Source organism: Bombina bombina, chromosome 4 (genome assembly GCF_027579735.1).
Source record: "Bombina bombina isolate aBomBom1 chromosome 4, aBomBom1.pri, whole genome shotgun sequence".
Classification (NCBI taxonomy): domain Eukaryota; kingdom Metazoa; phylum Chordata; class Amphibia; order Anura; family Bombinatoridae; genus Bombina; species Bombina bombina.
The window spans coordinates 45281679-45305279 of NC_069502.1; the positions used below are offsets into that span (position 1 = coordinate 45281679).

At 40.0% G+C, this 23601-nt stretch overlaps 1 protein-coding gene across 1 annotated transcript in view; it reads right to left on the reverse strand.

Moving 5' to 3' along the window:
- ASXL2 (ASXL transcriptional regulator 2) overlaps positions 1 to 23601 on the reverse strand; it is a 462065-nt gene that overhangs the window by 367903 nt on the left and 70561 nt on the right. Inside the window, 1 exon segment of the mRNA XM_053709473.1 lies at positions 8021 to 8103. Coding sequence (XP_053565448.1) covers positions 8021 to 8103 — 83 coding nt within the window.

Genomic DNA, 23601 nt, shown 5'->3' on the forward strand with positions numbered 1-23601 from the left:
TGGGTACAGTGTCCCTTTAATAACTACCTAGCTAAAATAAATACAAATTTACCTGTAAAATAAAACCTAACCTAAGTTACACTAACACCTAACCTTACACTACAATTAAATAAATTCCCTACATTAAATACAATTAAATAAATTAAATTAGCTAAATCACAAAAAAACAAACACTAAATTACAGAAAATAAAAAACAAATTACAGATATTTAAACTAATTACACCTAATCTAACAGCCCTATCAAAATAAAAAAAAGCCCCCCCCCCCAAAATAAAAAAAAAAACACTAGCCTAAACTAAACTGCCAATGAATGGAACAGCCAATAGAATGCCAGCTCAATCCTATTAGCTGATTGCCAATAGGATATTTTCTACCTTAATTCCGATTGGCTGATAGAATTCTATCAGCCAATCGTAATCTAAGGGACGCCATCTTGGATGACGTCACTTAAAGTGATATTCATTCCGAAGAAGACGTCGTTTGAAGAGGATGCTCCGCGCCGGATGTCTTGAAGATGGAGCAGCTCCGCGTCGGAAGGATGAAGATAGAAGATGCCGTCTGGATGAAGACTTCTGCCTGTCTGGAAGACCACTTATGCCCGTCTGGAGGACCACTTCTGCAGGCTTCCTTGAGGACATCTTGCCGCTTGGATGAAGACTTTTCTCGGTAATTGAATCTTCGGGGGTTAGTGTTAGGATTTTTTAAGTATTGGATGGGTTTATTTTTTAGGTTAGGGCAGCAATAGAGCTAAATGCCCTTATAAGGGCAATGCCCATCCAAATGCCCTTTTCAGGGCAATGGGGAGCTTAGGTTTTTTTAGTTAGGCTTTTATTTGGGGGGTTGTTTGTGTGGGTGGTGGGTTTTACTGTTGGGGGGGTGTTTGTATATTTTTTTTTTACAGGAAAAAGAGCTGATTTCTTTGGGGTAATGCCTCGCAAAAGGCCCTTTTAAGGGCTATTTGTAGTTTAGTTTAGGCTCAGGTTTTTTTTATTGGGGGGGGGGGCTTTTTTATTTTGATAGGGTTATTAGATTAGGTGTAACTAGTTTAAAAATCTGTCATTTGTTTTTTTATTTTCTGTAATTTAATGTTTTGTTTTTTTTGTGATTTAGCTAATTTAATTAAATTTATTTAATTGTATTAATTGTATTATATTGTATTATAGTGTAAGGTATTTATTTAGATTTATTTAAATTATATTTAAGTTAGCGGGTGTTAGGGGTTAGACTTAGATTTAGGGGTTAATACATTTAATATAGTGGCGGCAATGTTGGGGACGGCAGATTAGGGGTTAATAAAAGTAGGTAGGTGGCGGCGATGTTGGGGGCAGCAGATTAGGGGTTAATAAATATAATGTAGGTTGCGGCAATGTCCGAAGTGTAAGATTAGGGGTTAATAAGTATAATGTAGGTGGCGGCGATGTTAGGGGCGGCAGATTAGGGGTTAATAATATTTAACTAGTGTTTGCGAGGCGGGAGTGCAGCAGTTTAGGGGTTAATATGTTTATTATAGTGGCAGCGATGTCCGGAGTGGCAGATTAGGGGTTAAAAAACATAATTTATGCTTACCTGATAAATTCCTTTCTTCTGTAGTGTGATCAGTCCACGGGTCATCATTACTTCTGGGATATTACTCCTCCCCAACAGGAAGTGCAAGAGGATTCACCCAGCAGAGCTGCATATAGCTCCTCCCCTCTACGTCACTCCCAGTCATTCGACCAAGGACCAACGAGAAAGGAAAAGCCAAGGGTGAAGTGGTGACTGGAGTATAAATCAAAAAATATTTACCTGCCTTAAAAACAGGGCGGGCCGTGGACTGATCACACTACAGAAGAAAGGAATTTATCAGGTAAGCATAAATTATGTTTTCTTCTGTTAAGTGTGATCAGTCCACGGGTCATCATTACTTCTGGGATACCAATACCAAAGCAAAAGTACACGGATGACGGGAGGGATAGGCAGGCTCTTTATACAGAAGGAACCACTGCCTGAAGAACCTTTCTCCCAAAAATAGCCTCCGATGAAGCAAAAGTGTCAAATTTGTAAAATTTGGAAAAAGTATGAAGCGAAGACCAAGTTGCAGCCTTGCAAATCTGTTCAACAGAGGCCTCATTCTTGAAGGCCCAAGTGGAAGCCACAGCTCTAGTAGAATGAGCTGTAATTCTTTCAGGAGGCTGCTGTCCAGCAGTCTCATAAGCTAAACGAATTATGCTACGAAGCCAAAAAGAAAGAGAGGTAGCGGAAGCTTTTTGACCTCTCCTCTGCCCAGAGTAAATGACAAACAGAGAAGACGTTTGTCGAAATTCCTTAGTTGCCTGTAAGTAAAATTTTAGAGCACGGACTATATCCAGGTTGTGCAGTAGACGTTCCTTCTTTGAAGAAGGATTTGGGCATAAGGAAGGAACAACAATCTCTTGATTGATATTCCTGTTAGTAACTACCTTAGGTAAGAACCCAGGTTTAGTACGCAGGACTACCTTATCCGAATGAAAAATCAAATAAGGAGAATCACAATGTAAGGCTGATAATTCAGAGACTCTTCGAGCCGAGGAAATAGCCATTAAAAATAGAACTTTCCAAGATAACAACTTTATATCAATGGAATGAAGGGGTTCAAACGGAACGCCCTGTAAAACATTAAGAACAAGGTTTAAACTCCATGGTGGAGCAACAGTTTTAAACACAGGCTTAATTCTGGCCAAAGCCTGACAAAAAGCCTGGACGTCAGGAACTTCTGACAGACGTTTGTGTAACAGAATGGACAGAGCTGAGATCTGTCCCTTTAATGAACTAGCAGATAAACCCTTTTCTAAACCTTCTTGTAGAAAAGACAATATCCTAGGAATCCTAACCTTACTCCAAGAGTAACCTTTGGATTCACACCAATATAGGTATTTACGCCATATCTTATGGTAAATCTTTCTGGTAACAGGTTTCCTAGCCTGTATTAAGGTATCAATAACTGACTCAGAAAATCCACGTCTTGATAAAATCAAGCGTTCAATTTCCAAGCAGTCAGCTTCAGAGAAGTTAGATTTTGATGTTTGAAGGGACCCTGTATCAGAAGGTCCTGTTTCAGAGGTAGAGACCAAGGTGGACAGGATGACATGTCCACCAGGTCTGCATACCAAGTCCTGCGTGGCCACGCAGGTGCTATTAGAATCACTGATGCTCTCTCTTGTTTGATTCTGGCAATCAATCGAGGAAGCAACGGGAAGGGTGGAAACACGTAAGCCATCCTGAAGTCCCAAGGTGCTGTCAGAGCATCTATCAGGACTGCTCCTGGATCCCTGGATCTGGACCCGTAACGAGGAAGCTTGGCGTTCTGTCGAGACGCCATGAGATCTATCTCTGGTTTGCCCCAACGTCGAAGTATTTGGGCAAAGACCTCCGGATGAAGTTCCCACTCCCCCGGATGAAAAGTCTGACGACTTAAGAAATCCGCCTCCCAGTTCTCCACTCCCGGGATGTGGATTGCTGACAGGTGGCAAGAGTGAGACTCTGCCCAGCAAATTATCTTTGATACTTCCATCATAGCTAGGGAGCTTCTTGTCCCTCCCTGATGGTTGATGTAAGCTACAGTCGTGATGTTGTCCGACTGAAACCTGATGAACCCCCGAGTTGTCAACTGGGGCCAAGCCAGGAGGGCATTGAGAACTGCTCTCAATTCCAGAATGTTTATTGGCAGGAGACTCTCCTCCTGACTCCATTGTCCCTGAGCCTTCAGAGAATTCCAGATGGCACCCCAACCTAGAAGGCTGGCGTCTGTTGTTACAATTGTCCAGTCTGGTCTGCTGAATGGCATCCCCCTGGACAGATGTGGCCGAGAAAGCCACCATAGAAGAGAATTTCTGGTCTCTTGATCCAGATTCAGAGAAGGGGATAAGTCTGAGTAATCCCCATTCCACTGACTTAGCATGCACAGTTGCAGTGGTCTGAGGTGTAAGCGTGCAAAGGGTACTATGTCCATTGCCGCTACCATTAAGCCGATTACCTCCATGCATTGAGCCACTGACGGGTGTTGAATGGAATGAAGGGTGCGGCAAGCACTTTGAAGTCTTGTTAGCCTGTCCTCTGTCAGGTAAATCTTCATTTCTACAGAATCTATAAGAGTCCCCAGGAAGGGAACTCTTGTGAGTGGAACGAGTGAACTTTTCTTTTCGTTCACCTTCCATCCATGTGACCTTAGAAATGCCAGCACTAACTCTGTATGAGACTTGGCAGTTTGAAAGCTTGAAGCTTGTATCAGAATGTCGTCTAGGTATGGAGCTACCGAGATTCCCCGCGGTCTTAGTACCGCCAGAAGAGCACCCAGAACCTTTGTGAAGATTCTTGGAGCTGTAGCCAATCCGAATGGAAGAGCCACAAACTGGTAATGCCTGTCTAGGAAGGCAAACCTTAGGTACCGATAATGATCTTTGTGAATCGGTATGTGAAGGTAAGCATCTTTTAAATCTACAGTGGTCATGTATTGACCCTCTTGGATCATAGGTAAAATTGTCCGAATAGTCTCCATCTTGAACGATGGAACTCTTAGGAATTTGTTTAGGATCTTTAAGTCCAGGATTGGTCTGAAAGTTCCCTCTTTTTTGGGAACCACAAACAGATTTGAGTAAAACCCCTGTCCCTGTTCCGATCGTGGAACTGGATGGATTACTCCCATTAACAAGAGCTCTTGTACGCAGCGTAGAAACGCCTCTTTCTTTGTCTGGATTGTTGACAATCTTGACAGATGAAATCTCTCTCTTGGAGGAGAGTATTTGAAGTCCAGAAGGTATCCCTGAGATATTATCTCTAGCGCCCAGGGATCCTGAACATCTCTTGCCCAAGCCTGGGCGAAGAGAGAAAGTCTGCCCCCCACTAGATCCGATCCCGGATCGGGGGCCCTCAATTCATGCTGTTTTAGGGGCAGCAGCAGGTTTCCTAGTCTGCTTGCCCTTGTTCCAGGACTGGTTAGGTTTCCAGCCTTGTCTGTAGCGAGCAACAGCTCCTTCCTGTTTTGGTGCAGAGGAAGTTGATGCTGCTCCTGCTTTGAAATTACGAAAGGAACGAAAATTAGACTGTCTAGTCTTGGCTTTGGCTTTGTCCTGAGGCAGGGCATGGCCTTTACCTCCTGTAATGTCAGCGATAATCTCTTTCAACCCGGGCCCGAATAAGGTCTGCCCTTTGAAAGGTATATTAAGCAATTTAGACTTAGAAGTAACATCAGCTGACCAGGATTTTAGCCACAGCGCCCTGCGTGCCTGAATGGCGAATCCTGAATTTTTCGCCGTAAGTTTAGTAAGATGTACTACGGCCTCCGAAATGAATGAATTAGCTAGTTTAAGGACTCTAAGCCTGTCCGTAATGTCGTCCAGAGTAGCTGAACCAATGTTCTCTTCCAGAGACTCAATCCAGAATGCCGCTGCAGCCGTGATCGGCGCAATGCATGCAAGGGGTTGCAATATAAAACCTTGTTCTTAAGGTAACCCTCTAACTTTTTATCCATTGGATCTGAAAAAGCACAGCTATCCTCCACCGGGATAGTGGTACGCTTAGCTAAGGTAGAAACTGCTCCCTCCACCTTAGGGACCGTTTGCCATAAGTCCCTTGTGGTGGCGTCTATTGGAAACATTTTTCTAAATATCGGAGGGGGTGAGAACGGCACACCGGGTCTATCCCACTCCTTAGTAACAATTTCAGTAAGTCTCTTAGGTATAGGAAAAACCTCAGTACTCGTCGGTACCGCAAAATATTTATCCAACCTACACATTTTCTCTGGTATTGCAACTGTGTTACAATCATTCAGAGCCGCTAACACCTCCCCTAGTAATACACAGAGGTTTTCCAGTTTAAATTTAAAATTTGAAATATCTGAATCCAGTCTGTTTGGATCAGAACCGTCACCCACAGAATGAAGTTCTCCGTCCTCATGTTCTGCCACCTGTGACGCAGTGTCTGACATGGCCCTAATATTATCAGCGCACTCTGTTCTCACCCCAGAGTGATCACGCTTACCTCTTAGTTCTGGTAATTTAGCCAAAACCTCAGTCATAACAGTAGCCATATCCTGTAATGTGATTTGTAATGGCCGCCCAGATGTACTCGGCGCTACAATATCACGCACCTCCCTCTGAGCGGGAGATGTAGGTACTGACACGTGAGGCGAGTTAGTCGGCATAACTCTCCCCTCGTTGTTTGGTGAAATTTGTTCAATTTGTACAGATTGACTTTTATTTAAAGTAGCATCAATACAGTTAGTACATAAATTTCTATTGGGCTCCACTTTGGCATTGCAACAAATGACACAGGTATCATCCTCTGAATCAGACATGTTTAACACACTAGCAAATAAACTTGCAACTTGGAAATACAATTCAATTAGAATAATATTAAAATGTACTGTGCCTTTAAGAAGCACAGAAGATCTATGACAGTTGAAAATTAATAAATTGAAACAGTTATAGCCTCAATCCTTGTAAACAACACAACTTTAGCAAAGGTTTAATCCCATTAGCAAAGATAACAAATTCTGAAAGCAGGAAACAAATTACAGAATAAACGTTTTTTATCTCAGTCAAACTATAATTCTCACAGCTCTGCTGAGAGAAATTACCTCCCTCAAAATAAGTTTTGAAGACCCCTGAGCTCTGTAGAGATGAACCGGATCATGCAGGGAATACAATGAGTTGCTGACTGAAATATTTGATGCATAGAAAAAGCGCCAAAAAACGGCCCCTCCCCCTCACACACAGCAGTGAGGGAGAACAGAAACTGTCAGAAAAACAGATTAAGCAACTGCCAAGTGGAAAAATAGTGCCCAAACATTTATTCACACAGTACCTCAGCAAATGAAAACGATTTTACATTCCAGCAAAAACGTTAAACATAATCTCTAGTTATTAAACAGCTTTATGTATTTCTTACAGTGTAATTCTAGTGAAGTACCATTCCCCAGAATACTGAAGTGTAAAGTATACATACATGACATTATATCGGTATGGCAGGATTTTCTCATCAATTCCATTGTCAGAAAATAAAAACTGCTACATACCTCTATGCAGATTCATCTGCCCGCTGTCCCCTGATCTGAAGTTTACCTCACTCCTCAGATGGCCGAGAACAGCAATATGATCTTAACTACTCCGGCTAAAATCATAGCAAAACTCTGGTAGATTCTTCTTCAAACTCTGCCAGAGAGGTAATAACACACTCCGGTGCTATTTTAAAATAACAAACTTTTGATTGAAGATATAAAACTAAGTATAATCACCATAGTCCTCTCACACATCCTATCTAGTCGTTGGGTGCAAGAGAATGACTGGGAGTGACGTAGAGGGGAGGGGCTATATGCAGCTCTGCTGGGTGAATCCTCTTGCACTTCCTGTTGGGGAGGAGTAATATCCCAGAAGTAATGATGACCCGTGGACTGATCACACTTAACAGAAGAAATGTTATTATAGTGTTTGAGATGCTGGATGGCCTCGGTTTAGGGGTTAATATTTAGCTTATGGGTGTTAGTGTACTTTTTAGCACTTTAGTTATGAGTTTTATGCTACAGCGTTGTAGTGTAAAACTCATAACTACTGACTTTACAATGCGTTAGGGATCTTGTCGTTATAGGGTGTACTGCTCACTTTTTTGCCTCCCAGGACAGACTAGTAATACCGGCGCTATGGAAGTCCCATAGAAAAAAGCGTTTATGAACTTTACGTAAGTCGGTTTGCGGTAAGGCCAAAAAAGTGTGCGGTACACCTATACCTGCAAGACTCGTAATACCAGCGGGCGTAAAAAAGCAGCGTTAGGACCTGTTAACGCTGCTTTTTTACCTTAACGCACAACTCGTAATCTAGCTGTTAGACTTTGGAACAACTGATTTTTCTTACATGGGCAGATACTTGAACGAATCTCTAAAAGGGATGGCACAGATTATAGGAGTACAAAAACGGGGAATATTTTAAAAATGCTATTCTAGATGCAACTAAACACTGTATTAGCCTTGTTTGTAAAAGAAAAACAATATGGTATACTATATGAACTAACCTGATTTCCTTTAGGCCCTCTCGCTGAATGACTTGCAGTATTTCCTTATGGCTCATTGGGGTGTTGTGATATTTCTCCAGCACCTTTAAGGTAAAATAAAAGACAAAGTATGAAGGAAACAGAAAAGGACGGGCACAAAATCCCCTGAATATTACTGGCTTATGATTGCATGCTTGGGGGGGTGTCACTGTCAATCAATAGAGCAGCCAATCAGCTTGTATCCCGGAGACCATAACATAAACTTACTATACGCATCTTAACACCACTTAGACTGTATCTTCCACGTGTAAGACCAAACTGTAGGTATATTTAGTGAGAGGTTTTCTCTTTTTGAAATACATTTTTTAAACAAATCATAATAATCGTTAACAACAATGCTCTGTCTGTCAGTGCTCATGTACAGGAACATAGTCTAGTTATAATTAAACTCTCGTGATTCGGATATCACATACAATTGTAAGCAACTTTCTAATTTACTCCTATAATCAATTTGTCTTCGTTCTCTTCTTATCTTTATTTGAAAAAGCAGAAATGTAAGCATAGGAGCCGGACCATTTTTGGTTCAGAACTCTGGGTAGCGCTGATTGGTGTCTAAATGTAGCCACCAATCATCAAGTTCTACCCAGCTGCTGAACAAAAAATAGGCCGGCTCCTGAGCTTACATTCAAACAAAGATAGAAAGAGTACAAAGAGAAATTGATAATAGGAGTAAATTAGAACGTTTCTAAATCCTGAACGTTTAATTGTGACGATTGACTATTCCTTTAAAGGGATATAAAGTGTGTTAGAGTATGTTATTATTGCAATATTGCTTACATAAAACTGTGTGTTTAACTACAGCAAAGTCAGCTCCAGCGCAGCAATGTACTACTGGAACCTAGCTTAACACATCAGGTGAGCCAATGGCAAGCGGTATATGCGTGAGGCCACCAATCAGCAGCTAGCTCCCAGTAGTGCATTGCTGCTTCTAAGCCTGTGTATGCTTGCAACAAAGGATATCAAGACAACAAAATACATTTGGATAACAGAAGTAAATTATAACATTTATTAAAATTATATGTTTTGTCTGTGCCATGAAAGTTTAATTTGGACTTAAAGTGACATTAAACACTGTAAAATATTAATATAAAACATATAATTATATGTAGTAAAACAACTTTGCAATAAACTTTCATTAATTCATTTGTGTCCTTTTCCTATGATTTAATACTGAATATTGTCTGTGTCCCAAATTGGTTGCACACTTTAGTAAGCCATTTATAACTGTCCCTAATTGGCCATTGCAGAAAAAGAAACCTAAGTTACAATATGGCAGCACCCACTGAATTAAAACGTTCCCCTTATTTTTTCAATATTTAAGCAACTAGTAGTATTTTAAACAAAAAGACGTCTATTGTATTCTCAGGCTAATCTTTGCTCTGAATACACCATTCTCTAAATGATTTAATAAGTGTTTAATGTCCTTCCATTGTCTCTTTAAAGGGACACAGTACTCAATTTTATTTGTTCACTTAAACTAAGGTATTACAGAATACATTACAGTTTTCTTTTTGGATATCCCTGTACTGGAAAAAAAACACAATTTATGCTTACCTGATAAATTTATTTCTCTTGTGGTGTATCCAGTCCACGGATCATCCATTACTTGTGGGATATTCTCATTCCCAACAGGAAGTTGCAAGAGGACACCCACAGCAGAGCTGTAATATAGCTCCTCCCCTAACTGTCATAGCCAGTCATTCGACCGAAAACAAGCCGAGAAAGGAGGAACCATAGGGTGTAGTGGTTACTGTAGTTTAAATTTAAAAATTACCTGCCTTAAAATGACAGGGCAGGCCGTGGACTGGATACACCATAAGAGAAATAAATTTATCAGGTAAGCATAAATTGTGTTTTCTCTTGTAAGGTGTATCCAGTCCACGGATCATCCATTACTTGTGGGATACCAATACCAAAGCTAAAGTACACGGATGAAAGGAGGGACAAGGCAGGAACTTAAATGGAACTACTGCCTGTAAAACCTTTCTCCCAAAAATAGCCTCCGAAGAAGCAAAAGTATCAAATTTGTAAAATTTTGAAAAAGTATGAAGCGAAGACCAAGTCGCCACCTTGCAAATCTGTTCAACAGAGGCCTCATTTTTTAAGGCCCAAGTGGAAGCCACAGCTCTAGTGGAATGAGCTGTAATCCTTTCAGGAGGCTGCTGTCCAGCAGTCTCATAGGCTAAGCGGATTAAGCTTCTTAGCCAAAAAGAAAAAGAGGTTGCCAAAGCCTTTTGACCTCTCCTCTGTCCAGAGTAGACAACAAACAAAGCAGATGTTTGACGAAAATCTTTAGTAGCTTGTAAGTAAAACTTTAAAGCACAGATCACGTCCAGATTGTGTAACACAAGGATGGAACCACAATCTCTTGATTGATATTCTTGTTAGATACCACCTTAGGTAAGAACCCAGGTTTGGTACGCAGGACTACCTTATCCGTATGAAAAATCAGATAAGGAGAATCACATTGTAAGGCAAATAGCTCAGAGACTCTACGAGCCGAGGAAATAGCTACCAAAAAAAAAAGAACTTTCCAAGATAAAAGTTTGATATCTATGGAATTAAGAGGTTCAAATGGAACTCCTTGAAGAACCTTAAGAACCAAGTTTAAGCTCCATGGTGGAGCAACAGGTTTAAACACAGGCTTGATTCAAACTAAAGCCTGACAAAATGCCTGAACGTCTGGAACATCTGCCAGACGCTAGTGCAAAAGAATAGACAGAGCAAAAATCTGTCCCTTTAAGAAACTAGCTGACAATCCTTTTTCCAAACCTTCTTGGAGAAAAGATAAAATCCTAGGAATCCTGACCTTACTCCATGAGTAACCCTTGGATTCACACCAATAAAGATATCTATGCCATACCTTATGGTACATTTTCCTGGTGACAGGCTTTCGTGCCTGTATTAAGGTATCAATAACTGACTCGGAGAAGCCACGCTTTGATAAAATCAAGCATTCAATCTCCAGGCAGTCAGCCTCAGAGAAATTAGATCTGGATGGTTGAAAGGACCCTGAAGTAGAAGGTCCTGTCTCAGAGGCAGAGACCATGGTGGAAAGGATGACATGTCCACTAGATCTGCATACCAGGTCCTGCGTGGCCACGCAGGTGCTATCAGAATCACCGATGCTCTCTCCTGCTTGATCTTGGCAATCAGTCGAGGGAGCAGAGGAAACGGTGGAAACACATAAGCCAGGTTGAAAGACCAGGGCGCTGCTAGAGTATCTATCAGTGTCGCCTTGGGATCCCTGGACCTGGATCCGTAACACGAGATCCAGTTCTGGTTTGCCCCAATGGAGAATCAGTTGTGCAAATACCTCCGGATGAAAAGTCTGACGACTTAGAAAATCCGCCTCCCAGTGCTCTACACCTGGGATATGGATAGCTGATAGGTGGCAAGAGTGAATCTCTGCCCAGTGAATTATTTTTGAAACTTCTAACATCTCTAGGGAACTTCTTGTTCCCCCTCGATGGTTGATGTAAGCTACAGTCGTGATGTTGACTGACTGAAATCTGATGTACCTCAGAGTTGCTAACTGAGGCCAAACCTGAAGAGCCTTGAATATCGCTCTTAGTTCCAGAATATTTATTGGAAGGAGAGACTCCTCCTGAGTCCACGATCCCTGAGCCTTCAGGGAGTTCCAGACTGCACCCCAACCTAGAAGGCTGGCATTTGTTGTTACAATAGTCCAATCTGGCCTGCGAAGGTCATACCTTTGGACAGATGGACCCGAGATAGCCACCAGGGAAGAGGATCCCTGGTCTCTTGGTCCAGATTCAGTTGAGGGGCCAAATCTGTGTAATCCCCGCTCCACTGACTGAGCCTGCATAGTTGCAGCGGTCTGAGATGTAAGCGTGCAAACGGCACTATGTCCATTGCCGCTACCATTAAGCCGATTACTTCCATACACTGAGCCACCAAAGGGCGCGGAATGGAATGAAGAACCCGACAGGAATTTAGAAGCTTTGATAACCTGGACTCCGTCAAGGTAAATTTTAATTTCTACAGAATCTATCAGAGTCCCTAGAAAGGAAACTCTTGTGAGTGGGGATAGAGAACACGTCCGTATGAGACTTAGCAATTTGGAAGTTTGACGCCTGTATCAGGATGTCATCTAAATAAGGGGCTACTGCTATGCCCCGCGGCCTTAGGACCGCCAAAAGCGACCCTAGAACCTTTGTAAAGATTCTTGGGGCTGTAGCTAATCCAAAGGGAAGAGCTACAACTGGTAATGCCTGTCTTGAAAGGCAAACCTGAGAAACCGATGATGATCTTTGTGTATCGGAATGTGAAGATAAGCATCCTTTAGATCCACTGTAGTCATATATTGACCCTCCTGGATCAGTGGTAGGATGGTACGAATAGTTTCCATCTTGAACGATGGGAATTTGAGGAATTTGTTTAAGATCTTTAGATCCAAAAATCGGTCTGAAGGTTCCCTCTTTTTTGGGAACCACAAACAGATTTGAGTAAAAACCCTGTTCCTGTTCCTCCTTTAGAACTGGATGGATCACTCCCATAACTAGGAGGTCTCGTACACAGTGTAAGAATGCCTCACTCTTTATCTGGTTTGCAGATAATTGTGAAAGGTGAAATCTCCCTTTTGGGGGGGAAGCTTTGAAGTCCAGAAGATATCCCTGGGATATAATTTCCAACGCCCAGGGATCCTGAACATCTCTTGCCCACGCCTGGGCGAAGAGTGAAAGTCTGCCCCCTACTAGATCCGTTACCGGATAGGGGGTCGTTCCTTCACGCTGTCTTAGAGGCAGCAGCAGGCTTTTTGACCTGCTTACCTTTTTTCCAGGTCTGGTTTGGTCTCCAGACCGTCTTGGATTGAGCAAAAGTTCCCTCTTGTTTATTATTAGAGGAAGTTGATGCCGCACCTGCCTTGAAGTTTCGAAAGGCACGAAAATTAGACTGTTTAGCCCTAGATTTGGACCTGTCCTGAGGAAGGGCACAACCTTTTCCTCCCGTGATATCAGCAATAATCTCCTTCAAACCAGGCCCGAATAGGGTCTGCCCCTTGAAGGGAATGTTAAGTAGCTTAGATTTTAAAGTCACGTCAGCTGACCATGATTTAAGCCATAGCGCTCTGCGCGCCTGTATAGCAAAACCAGAATTCTTAGCCGTTAGTTTATTCAAATGAACAATGGCATCAGAAATAAAATAATTGGCTAGCTTAAGTGCTCTAAGTTTGCCAAGTATGTCATCCAATGGAGTCTCTACCTGTAAAGCCTCTTCCAGAGACTCAAACCAGTACGCCGCAGCAGCAGTGACAGGGGCAATGCATGCAATGGGCTGTAGGATAAAACCTTGTTGAATAAATATTTTCTTAAGGTAACCTTCTAATTTTTTATCCATTGGCTCTAAAAAAAGCACAACTGTCCTCGACAGGGATAGTAGTATGCTTTGCTAGAGTAGAAACTGCTCCCTCCACCTTAGGGACTGTCTGCCATAAGTCCCGTGTGGTGGCGTCTATTGGAAAACATTTTTCTAAAAATAGGAGGGGAAGAGAACGGCACACCTGGTCTATCCCATTCCTTATTAATAATTTCTGTAAACCTTTTAGGTATTGGAAAAACATCAGTACACACCGGCACTGCAAAGCATTTATCCAGTCTACAAAATTTCTCTGGCACTGCAATGGTATCACAGTCATTCAGAGCAGCTAAAACCTCCCTAAGTAACACGCGAAGGTGTTCAAGCTTAAATTTAAATGTAGAAATATTAGAATCAGGTATCTTTCCTGAGTCATTAACATCACCCACTGACTGAAGCTCTCCTTCCTCAGCTTCTGCATATTGTGAGGCAGTATCAGACATGGTTCTTAAAGCGTCAGTATGCTCTGCATTTTGTCTCACCCCAGAGCTATCTCGCTAACCTCTAAGTTCAGGTAGTCTGGCTAATACCGCTGACAGTGTATTATCCATGACTGCCGCCATGTCTTGTAAAGTAAACGCTATGAGCGCCCTAGATGTACTTGGCGCCATTTGAGCGTGAGTCCCTTGGGCGGGAGTCAAAGGGTCTGACACGTGGGGAGAGTTAGTTAGCATAACTTTCCCCTCGTCAGATTCCTCTGGTGATAATTTTTTTAAAAACAGAATATGATCTTTATTGCATAAAGTGAAATCAATACATTTGGTACACATTCTAAGAGGGGGTTCCACCATGGCTTTTAAACATAATGAACAAGGAGTTTCTTCTATGTCAGACATGTTTATACAGACTAGCAATGAGACTAGCAAGCTTGGAAAACACTTTAAATCAAGTTAACAAGCAAATATAAAAAACGGTACTGTGCCTTTAAGAGAAACAAATTTTGTCATAATTTGAAAAACAGTGAAAAAATGCAGTAAATCAAACAAAATTTTTACATTGTATGTAATAGGCTAGCAGAGCATTGCATCCACTTGCAAATGGATGATTAACCCCTTAGTTCAAAAAACGGATCAAAAAACGAAATAGACTTTTTTTTTTTTTTTTTTTTTTTTACAGTCACAACCAACTGCCACAGCAAGCTGTGGCCCTACCTTCCCCAATAAACAACTTTGGAAAGCCTTTGAGCCCTTTAGAGATGTCCTATAGCATACAGGGGACTCCTGAGGGAAGCTGGATGTCACAGTTTATAATTTTAACTGCACCAACTGTAACTTTTATACTAAAACAGTGGAAAGCCTCAGTAAAACTGTTTCTAGTCAAAATTTAAGCCAGCCATGTGGAAAAAACTAGGCCCCAATAAAGTTTTATCACCAATGCATATATAAAAACGATTAAACATGCCAGCAAACGTTTATATTGCAATATCATAAGGGTATTACCTCTGGGAGTAAGCATGATACCAGTCGTTATTAAATCACTGTATTCAGGCTTAACTTACATTAATCCGGTATCAGCAGCATTTTCTAGTGTTTTCCATCTCTAGAAAAAATTATAACTGCACATACCTGATAGCAGAATAAACTGCACGCCATTCTCTCGCTGAAGTTACCTCATCTGTGTAATCCCCTCAGACATATGTGAGAATAGCAATGGATCTTAGTTACAACCTGCTAAGATCATAGAAACCTCAGGCAGATTCTTCTTCTATTTACTGCCTGAGATAAAATAGCACAACTCCGGTACTATTTAAAAATAACAAACTTTTGATTGAAGAAAATAAACTAACTATATTTAACCACTCTCTCCTACAACATCCTAGCTTGTTGAGAGTTGCAAGAGAATGACTGGCTATGACAGTTAGGGGAGGAGCTATATTACAGCTCTGCTCTGGGTGTCCTCTTGCAACTTCCTGTTGGGAATGAGAATATCCCACAAGTAATGGATGATCCGTGGACTGGATACACCTTACAAGAGAAAAGTATTTTGCTTAGAGTCTTTTAAAAAGAATGTTTTGGCCAATTAATGGGTGACAGCTGTATACAAATATAAGTTTGTGTTAATTTCAAAATAAAATGGCGCTAACCTTTTTTCATATAAAAAAATATATCTAAAACATATTTTGACTGCTGTTCTTTTCATACTAATTTGCCTGCAAAGTTCACCAAACCCCCCAAAAGATTAAAATGACATAGTACATTTTTAATGACAAAAAAATGTGGAAATGATTTTTACATTTACAGGGACACTGTACCCAAAAATTTAATTTTGTGATTCAGATTGAGCATGAAATTTCAAACAAATTTCGAATTTACTCCTATTATCAAATTATCTTCATTCTCTTGGTATCTTTATTTGAAATGCAAGAATGTAAGTTTAGATGCCGGCCCATTTTTGGTGAACAACCTGGGTTGTCCTTGCTGATTGGTGGATAAATTCATCCACCAATAAAAAAGTGCTGTCCAGAGTACTGAAACCAAAAAAAAGCTTAGATGCCTTCTTTTAAAAAAAAAATGATAGCAAGAGAACGAAGAAAAATTGATAATAGGAGTAAATTATAAAGTTGCTTAAAATGTCATGCTCTTTCTGAATTACAAATGAACAAATTTGGGTTCAGTGTCCCTTTAAAGTCAAGCAGTAAGTGCATGATTGTGTGTACACCTAGCTCAGTGGCTGTTATGTTAAATTAAATTATTTAGCACAGGAACAATTTCTCAAAAAACAAAGCACTATAACAAATTGGAAACATTCTCTTTTTAGATGTAACATCATTTTTGAGTATGAGGAAAAAAATATTTATCAGATGCCATCTTGTGGAATATTTGAAAAATGCAATTATTAAAAAGAAAAAACTAAACCAAAAGAATTTTAAAGGGATATTAAACAGTGCTCCTTTGGTAAAAACAAAATATGTTAAGTCAAAGTAAACATAAAAAGGAACAGATTATGAAAACAATTTACTTGATTTCTTGAAAAATTAGCACTTAGAAAATGTTCAGTGTAGCTTCTGCCCCCATGTGATAAGAGTGGAGAATTTTGAAAACCTAAGTTTTTACTCTGTCAGCTCTGGGCATGAGCAAATCTGACTTCCTGTTATCGTGGAACAAGAGGAAGAAAATCAACCCTCAAAGCGGACAGACTACAGAAACTAGGAACAGGTATTTTTAACTTATCTCATGAACTATCTACTGATGAGATTAGGGTATTGGGGAAATGATTGTCTTTTAGTCCATCTAATTCCCACAACATGTTTGACCTTTATGTTGACGTCAATGGGTTCATACGCAAATTATCCCTACAAAAATACATTGCAGAAAAAAGTTAAATGTCTGAAGCTTGCCGTATCTTAACTGATAACATGAAAACAAGAATTAAGACATACGTATACTATATATAGTAATCCGCATAGTTTAACATTAGAGGACTATATACATACCAGCTTTAAACCCAAGTCTAACTTCCCCCCATCTGAATAACAATACCCATACTGAGTTATTTAAGGAGCTAATTTTAGAGGATTTAGACAAAATACCCCAAAGGAAACATCATAAAAAATCAGATTTAAACATAAATGAAAAAATTACCTTGAATAATCAAAAACACAATTCAGATTTAGTGATACGTCAGGCTAACAAGGGTGGAAGTATAATCCTACAAAACCTGTCTAATTATGTTCTTGAAGCTAACAAAATACTTAATGATAAAAATTACTATAAAAAAACTTGATGCAGATCCCACTGATCATTATTTTAAAACTCTAAAGCGCATTGTGGATTTTGGATTTCAATATGGGATTATAACAAAATCGGAACGTGAATATTTAATTCCTATAAAACCCAATTGTGTATTTTATTACCATCTTCCGAAAATCCACAAAAGACACGAAATAACTTCCGGGGAGGCCAATCATCGCAGGAATAGGGAGCCTAACAGATAATGTATCAGCCTATGTTGACCATTTCTAACAAAAATATGTCTGCACACTAGAATCATATATAAAAGATTCATCTGATCTCTTGTTTAAATTTGATACTCTCACATTAGACAATGATGAGCTTATTTGGATCTCTTGCGATATATACTCTAACATCCCACATGGGTATTGTGACCATATTTCCGCTTTAAAAAGGGACACATATGAAAAATACATATGTTAGGGTTGTTTTCAGGGCTGTTTAAAGAAATGTACTATATTGTATAAGAACCCTGACATATGTATTTTTCATATGTGTCCCGTTTTTAAAGTGCCAATATGGTCACCCTACAATGGTTTAGGCTTAAATGCCATTTCTGAATATCTTACAAATGACATATATATATATACCACAACTACAAAAACTGTTTATTTTACAACTAATTGCATTTATATTACAGCATAACTATTTTGTTTTCCAGGACAATTTTTTTTCTTTAAACTAGGGGGACTGCCATGGGGACCAGATTCGCCCCAAGCTTTGCTAACCTCTATATGGGGCTTTTTGAACATCTATATATCTATGGATCTAGCTTTGGGGCGAATCTGGTCTACTATAGCAGATATATTGACAATCTGCTTCTCCTTTGGAGAGGAGATATCACATCAGCAAACCATTTTGTCAAACACATTAATTATAACGATATGGAATTACAATTTTCCAGTAATGTGGAAAAAAACTTTATTCTTTTTTTAGATTTATGTTTGTCGTTTTCAGAAAGATTAAATCTGTGACTCAATTTAAAACAGTTGACTGCAATAGCTATTTGAATTACCAAAGCAACCACTACACACCATGGAAAAATAATGTCCCTTATGGATAATTTAAAAGAATACGCAGAAATTGTATTAATCTTAAAGACTTTGAAGAACAAAGTCTGATCCTTAAAGAAAGGTTTATAGAAAAAGGATATCCCATTAACATCATTGAAGCAGGGTACTCGCGTGCCAAAACAGATGACATACATCTATACTTCAAACCTAAATCACTAAAAACAATTAACAATGACAAATACACTGTAAGTCCTATGTTCACAACACAATTCAACGTTAATCATAATAAAATGAAAAGAATTATGAACAAACATTGGGGTCTTTTACTCAGGGGCCCCTATTTTGGGGACGTCCCTGAGTTTTAGACCTAAATGCGTTTTCAGATGAGCGCCAACTCTTAAGAATCATTTAGCACCAAGTAAGTGGTACATAAAAATACAGAAAGAAATGATAAATATAATAGCACCTCTCCTAATTCTAATTTGAATAACCTTATGTCTAGGAAGGCGATATTCAAAGGTCTCCTTAAAAACTGCAATATGTGCAAATATATTAGTCAGGACTGTGTTCAATTTCAGTCACATACGACCAGTATAAAATACCTTATTTCTCAACATTTGACATGCATAAGTACATTTGTTGTTCACCTATTAACATGCCGACTGTGCAGAATTCAATATGTAGGTCGCACTTGTCGGATAATAAGAAACAGGTGGAACGAACACTATAGGAACATGAAGAACAATATCCAAAAACACAGTATACCCAAACACTGCCATCTAGTTCATGATGGCAATCTTGATTTATTTTCTATATGTCCCATAGAGACTATAGCAAAATCACATCTCTATAACCGTTACAATAGATTAAGACAGAGGGAAACATTTTGGGTATATAAACATAAAACTATGTTTCCCTCAGTTCTCAATATGAATATGGACTTGGCAGCCTTTTAATTTAATCTTATTTAATAATATTATTTTTTTATTTTATTTTTATTGATAATTTTTAAACTCAAGTTTTGTTCTTATCTTCCAAATTTGGTAGTTTTTTTCATTACCCCTCATAATAGGTTCAATCTATCATACTATATATGGTATATATATTATTATTATTATTTATTTTTATTATTTTCAACATTATTATCAGATACCTATTGTTAGTGAATATATTTATATAGTACCTTTATTGTACGATATGCAACACTTTCCCTATGCGCAATCTATCATTATATGTTTATGGAATCGATATTGTTCTTTAGTTGCTTTGGTTATTGTCATTGTACTCTACTGTATAGGATTATTGTATGATCAATTTTAGATTGATTTGCCACTTCCGTATACATCATTTGTCCTCTGGTCTGCATTTATGGTACATATTGATTATATATATATATATATATATATATATATATATATATATATACACACACACACACATACTTTTCTGTCCCAGAATCATCAAATATGTACTTGATGTATTATTTAAATACTGATGAGACGGGTGTGTTCTGGCACTGAGCGGTACATTTAAAACCCATTTTTTCCCAATGGGACTGTATTTTCCTTAGACATATTACATGGAAGCAATATCAGCAATATTTTCTACTCTCTCATTTTTCTATATAATATTACATGGATATTACTATATATATTTAATATCAGTTACGATGTTAGGTTTAGATCCTTAACATTTACCTTATACACTCTAGTTCATTATTGTAAACCCTCCATATATCATCATGATCCTTGCAATTTTGCCATTTTTTATTGCGGGTTTACTATTATTATTATAAAAATCTTGTTGCTTTGGTATGTGTGTGCTATTGTGTCTTTATGTAACTATACCCTATTATGTGACTGTTTCTTTTTGCAACTATACTATCAATTTTTTTAACATTGTCTAACATTTAAACATTTTATTTCCTTTTTCATTTGTTTAAACTGATACTATGGCAACCAGTTTGGGTGTTGAGTATAGCCTGATGAAACGGTGCTGTGCCACTGAAAAAACATAATTTATGCTTACCTGATAAATTTATTTCTCTTGTAGTGTATCCAGTCCACGGATCATCCATTACTTATGGGATATTAACTCCTCCCCAACAGGAAGTGCAAGAGGATTCACCCAGCAGAGCTGCTATATAGCTCCTCCCCTAACTGCCATTACCAGTCATTCGACCAAAAACATGCAGAGAAAGGAAAACCATAGGGTACAGTGGTGACTGTAGTTTAATGGAAAAATTACCTGCCTTAAAGTGACAGGGCGGGCCGTGGACTGGATACACTACAAGAGAAATAAATTTATCAGGTAAGCATAAATTATGTTTTCTCTTGTTAAGTGTATCCAGTCCACGGATCATCCATTACTTATGGGATACCAATACCAAAGCTAAAGTACACGGATGACGGGAGGGACAGGCAGGCTCTTTATACGGAAGGAACCACTGCCTGAAGAACCTTTCTCCCAAAAACAGCCTCCGAAGAAGCAAAAGTGTCAAATTTGTAAAATTTGGAAAAAGTATGAAGAGAAGACCAAGTTGCAGCCTTGCAAATCTGTTCAACAGAAGCCTCATTCTTAAAGGCCCAAGTGGAAGCCACAGCTCTAGTAGAATGTGCTGTAATTCTTTCAGGAGGCTGCTGTCCAGCAGTCTCATAGGCTAACCGTATTATGCTACGAAGCCAAAAGGAGAGAGAGGTAGCCGAAGCTTTTTGACCTCTCCTCTGACCAGAATAAACGACAAACAGGGAAGACGTTTGTCGAAAATCCTTAGTTGCCTGTAGATAAAATTTCAGGGCACGGACTACATCTAGATTGTGTAGCAGACGTTCCTTTTTCGAAGAAGGATTAGGACACAAAGATGGAACCACAATCTCTTGATTGATATTCCTGTTAGTGACCACCTTAGGTAGGAACCCAGGTTTAGTACGCAGAACTACCTTGTCTGAATGAAAAATCAGATAAGGTGAATCACAATGTAAGGCAGATAACTCAGAGACTCTTCGAGCCGAGGAAATCGCCATTAAAAACAGAACTTTCCAAGATAACAACTTGATATCAATGGAATGAAGGGGTTCAAACGGAACCCCCTGTAAAACATTAAGAACTAAGTTCAAACTCCATGGTGGAGCAACAGTTTTAAACACAGGCTTGATCCTAGCTAAAGCCTGACAAAAAGCTTGAACGTCCGGAACTTCTGACAGACGTTTGTGTAAAAGAATGGACAGAGCTGAAATCTGTCCCTTTAAGGAACTAGCGGATAAACCCTTTTCTAAACCTTCTTGTAGAAAAGACAATATCCTCAGAATCCTAACCTTACTCCATGAGTAACTCTTGGATTCGCACCAATATAAGTATTTGCGCCATATCTTATGGTAAATCTTTCTGGTAACAGGCTTCCTAGCCTGTATTAAGGTATCAATAACTGACTCAGAAAAACCACGTTTTGATAAAATCAAGCGTTCAATTTCCAAGCAGTCAGCTTCAGAGAAATTAGATTTTGATGTTTGAAGGGACCCTGGATCAGAAGGTCCTGTTTCAGAGGTAGCGACCAAGGTGGACAGGATGACATGTCCACTAGATCTGCATACCAAGTCCTGCGTGGCCATGCAGGCGTTATTAGAATCACTGATGCTCTCTCCTGTTTGATTCTGGCAATCAATCGAGGAAGCATCGGGAAGGGTGGAAACACATAAGCCATCCCGAAGGTCCAAGGTGCTGTCAAAGCATCTATCAGAACCGCTCCCGGATCCCTGGATCTGGACCCGTTACGAGGAAGCTTGGCGTTCTGTCGAGACGCCATGAGATCTATCTCTGGTTTGCCCCAACGTCGAAGTATTTGGGCAAAGACCTCCGGATGAAGTTCCCACTCCCCCGGATGAAAAGTCTGACGACTTAAGAAATCCGCCTCCCAGTTCTCCACTCCCGGGATGTGGATTGCTGACAGGTGGCAAGAGTGAGACTCTGCCCAGCGAATTATCTTTGATACTTCCATCATTGCTAGGGAGCTTCTTGTCCCTCCCTGATGGTTGATGTAAGCTACAGTCGTGATGTTGTCCGACTGAAACCTGATGAACCCCCGAGTTGTTAACTGGGGCCAAGCCAGAAGGGCATTGAGAACTGCTCTCAATTCCAGAATGTTTATTGGTAGGAGACTCTCCTCCTGATTCCATTGTCCCTGAGCCTTCAGAGAATTCCAGACAGCGCCCCAACCTAGTAGGCTGGCGTCTGTTGTTACAATTGTCCAGTCCGGCCTGCTGAATGGCATCCCCCTGGACAGATGTGGCCGAGAAAGCCACCATAGAAGAGAATTTCTGGTCTCTTGATCCAGATTCAGAGTAGGGGACAAGTCTGAGTAATCCCCATTCCACTGACTTAGCATGCACAATTGCAGCGGTCTGAGATGTAGACGTGCAAAGGGTACTATGTCCATTGCTGCTACCATTAAGCCGATCACCTCCATGCATTGAGCTACTGACGGGTGTTGAATGGAATGAAGGACACGGCATGCATTTTGAAGCTTTGTTAACCTGTCTTCTGTCAGGTAAATCTTAATTTCTACAGAATCTATAAGAGTCCCCAAGAAGGGAACTCTTGTGAGTGGAAAGAGAGAACTCTTCTTTTCGTTCACCTTCCATCCATGCGACCTTAGAAATGCCAGTACTAACTCTGTATGAGACTTGGCAGTTTGAAAGCTTGAAGCTTGTATCAGAATGTCGTCTAGGTACGGAGCTACCGCAATTCCTCGCGGTCTTAGTACCGCCAGAAGAGCACACAGAACCTTTGTGAAGATTCTCGGAGCCGTAGCCAATCCGAATGGAAGAGCTACAAACTGGTAATGCCTGTCTAGAAAGGCAAACCTTAGATACCGGTAATGATCTTTTTGAATCGGTATGTGAAGGTAAGCATCCTTTAAATCCACTGTGGTCATGTACTGACCCTTTTGGATCATGGGTAAAATTGTCCGAATAGTTTCCATTTTGAACGATGGAACTCTTAGGAATTTGTTTAGGATCTTTAAATCCAAGATTGGCCTGAAAGTTCCCTCTTTTTTTGGGAACCACAAACAGATTTGAGTAAAACCCTTGTCCTTGTTCCGACCGCGGAACCGGATGGATCACTCCCATTAATAAAAGATCTTGTACGCAGCGTAGAAACGCCTCTTTCTTTATTTGGTTTGTTGACAACCTTGACAGATGAAATCTCCCTCTTGGGGGAGAGAATTTGAAGTCTAGAAGGTATCCCTGAGATATGATCTCTAACGCCCAGGGATCCTGGACATCTCTTGCCCAAGCCTGGGCGAAGAGAGAAAGTCTGCCCCCCACTAGATCCGTTCCCGGATCGGGGGCCCTCGATTCATGCTGTCTTAGGGGCAGCAGCAGGTTTCCTGGCCTGCTTGCACTTGTTCCAGGACTGGTTA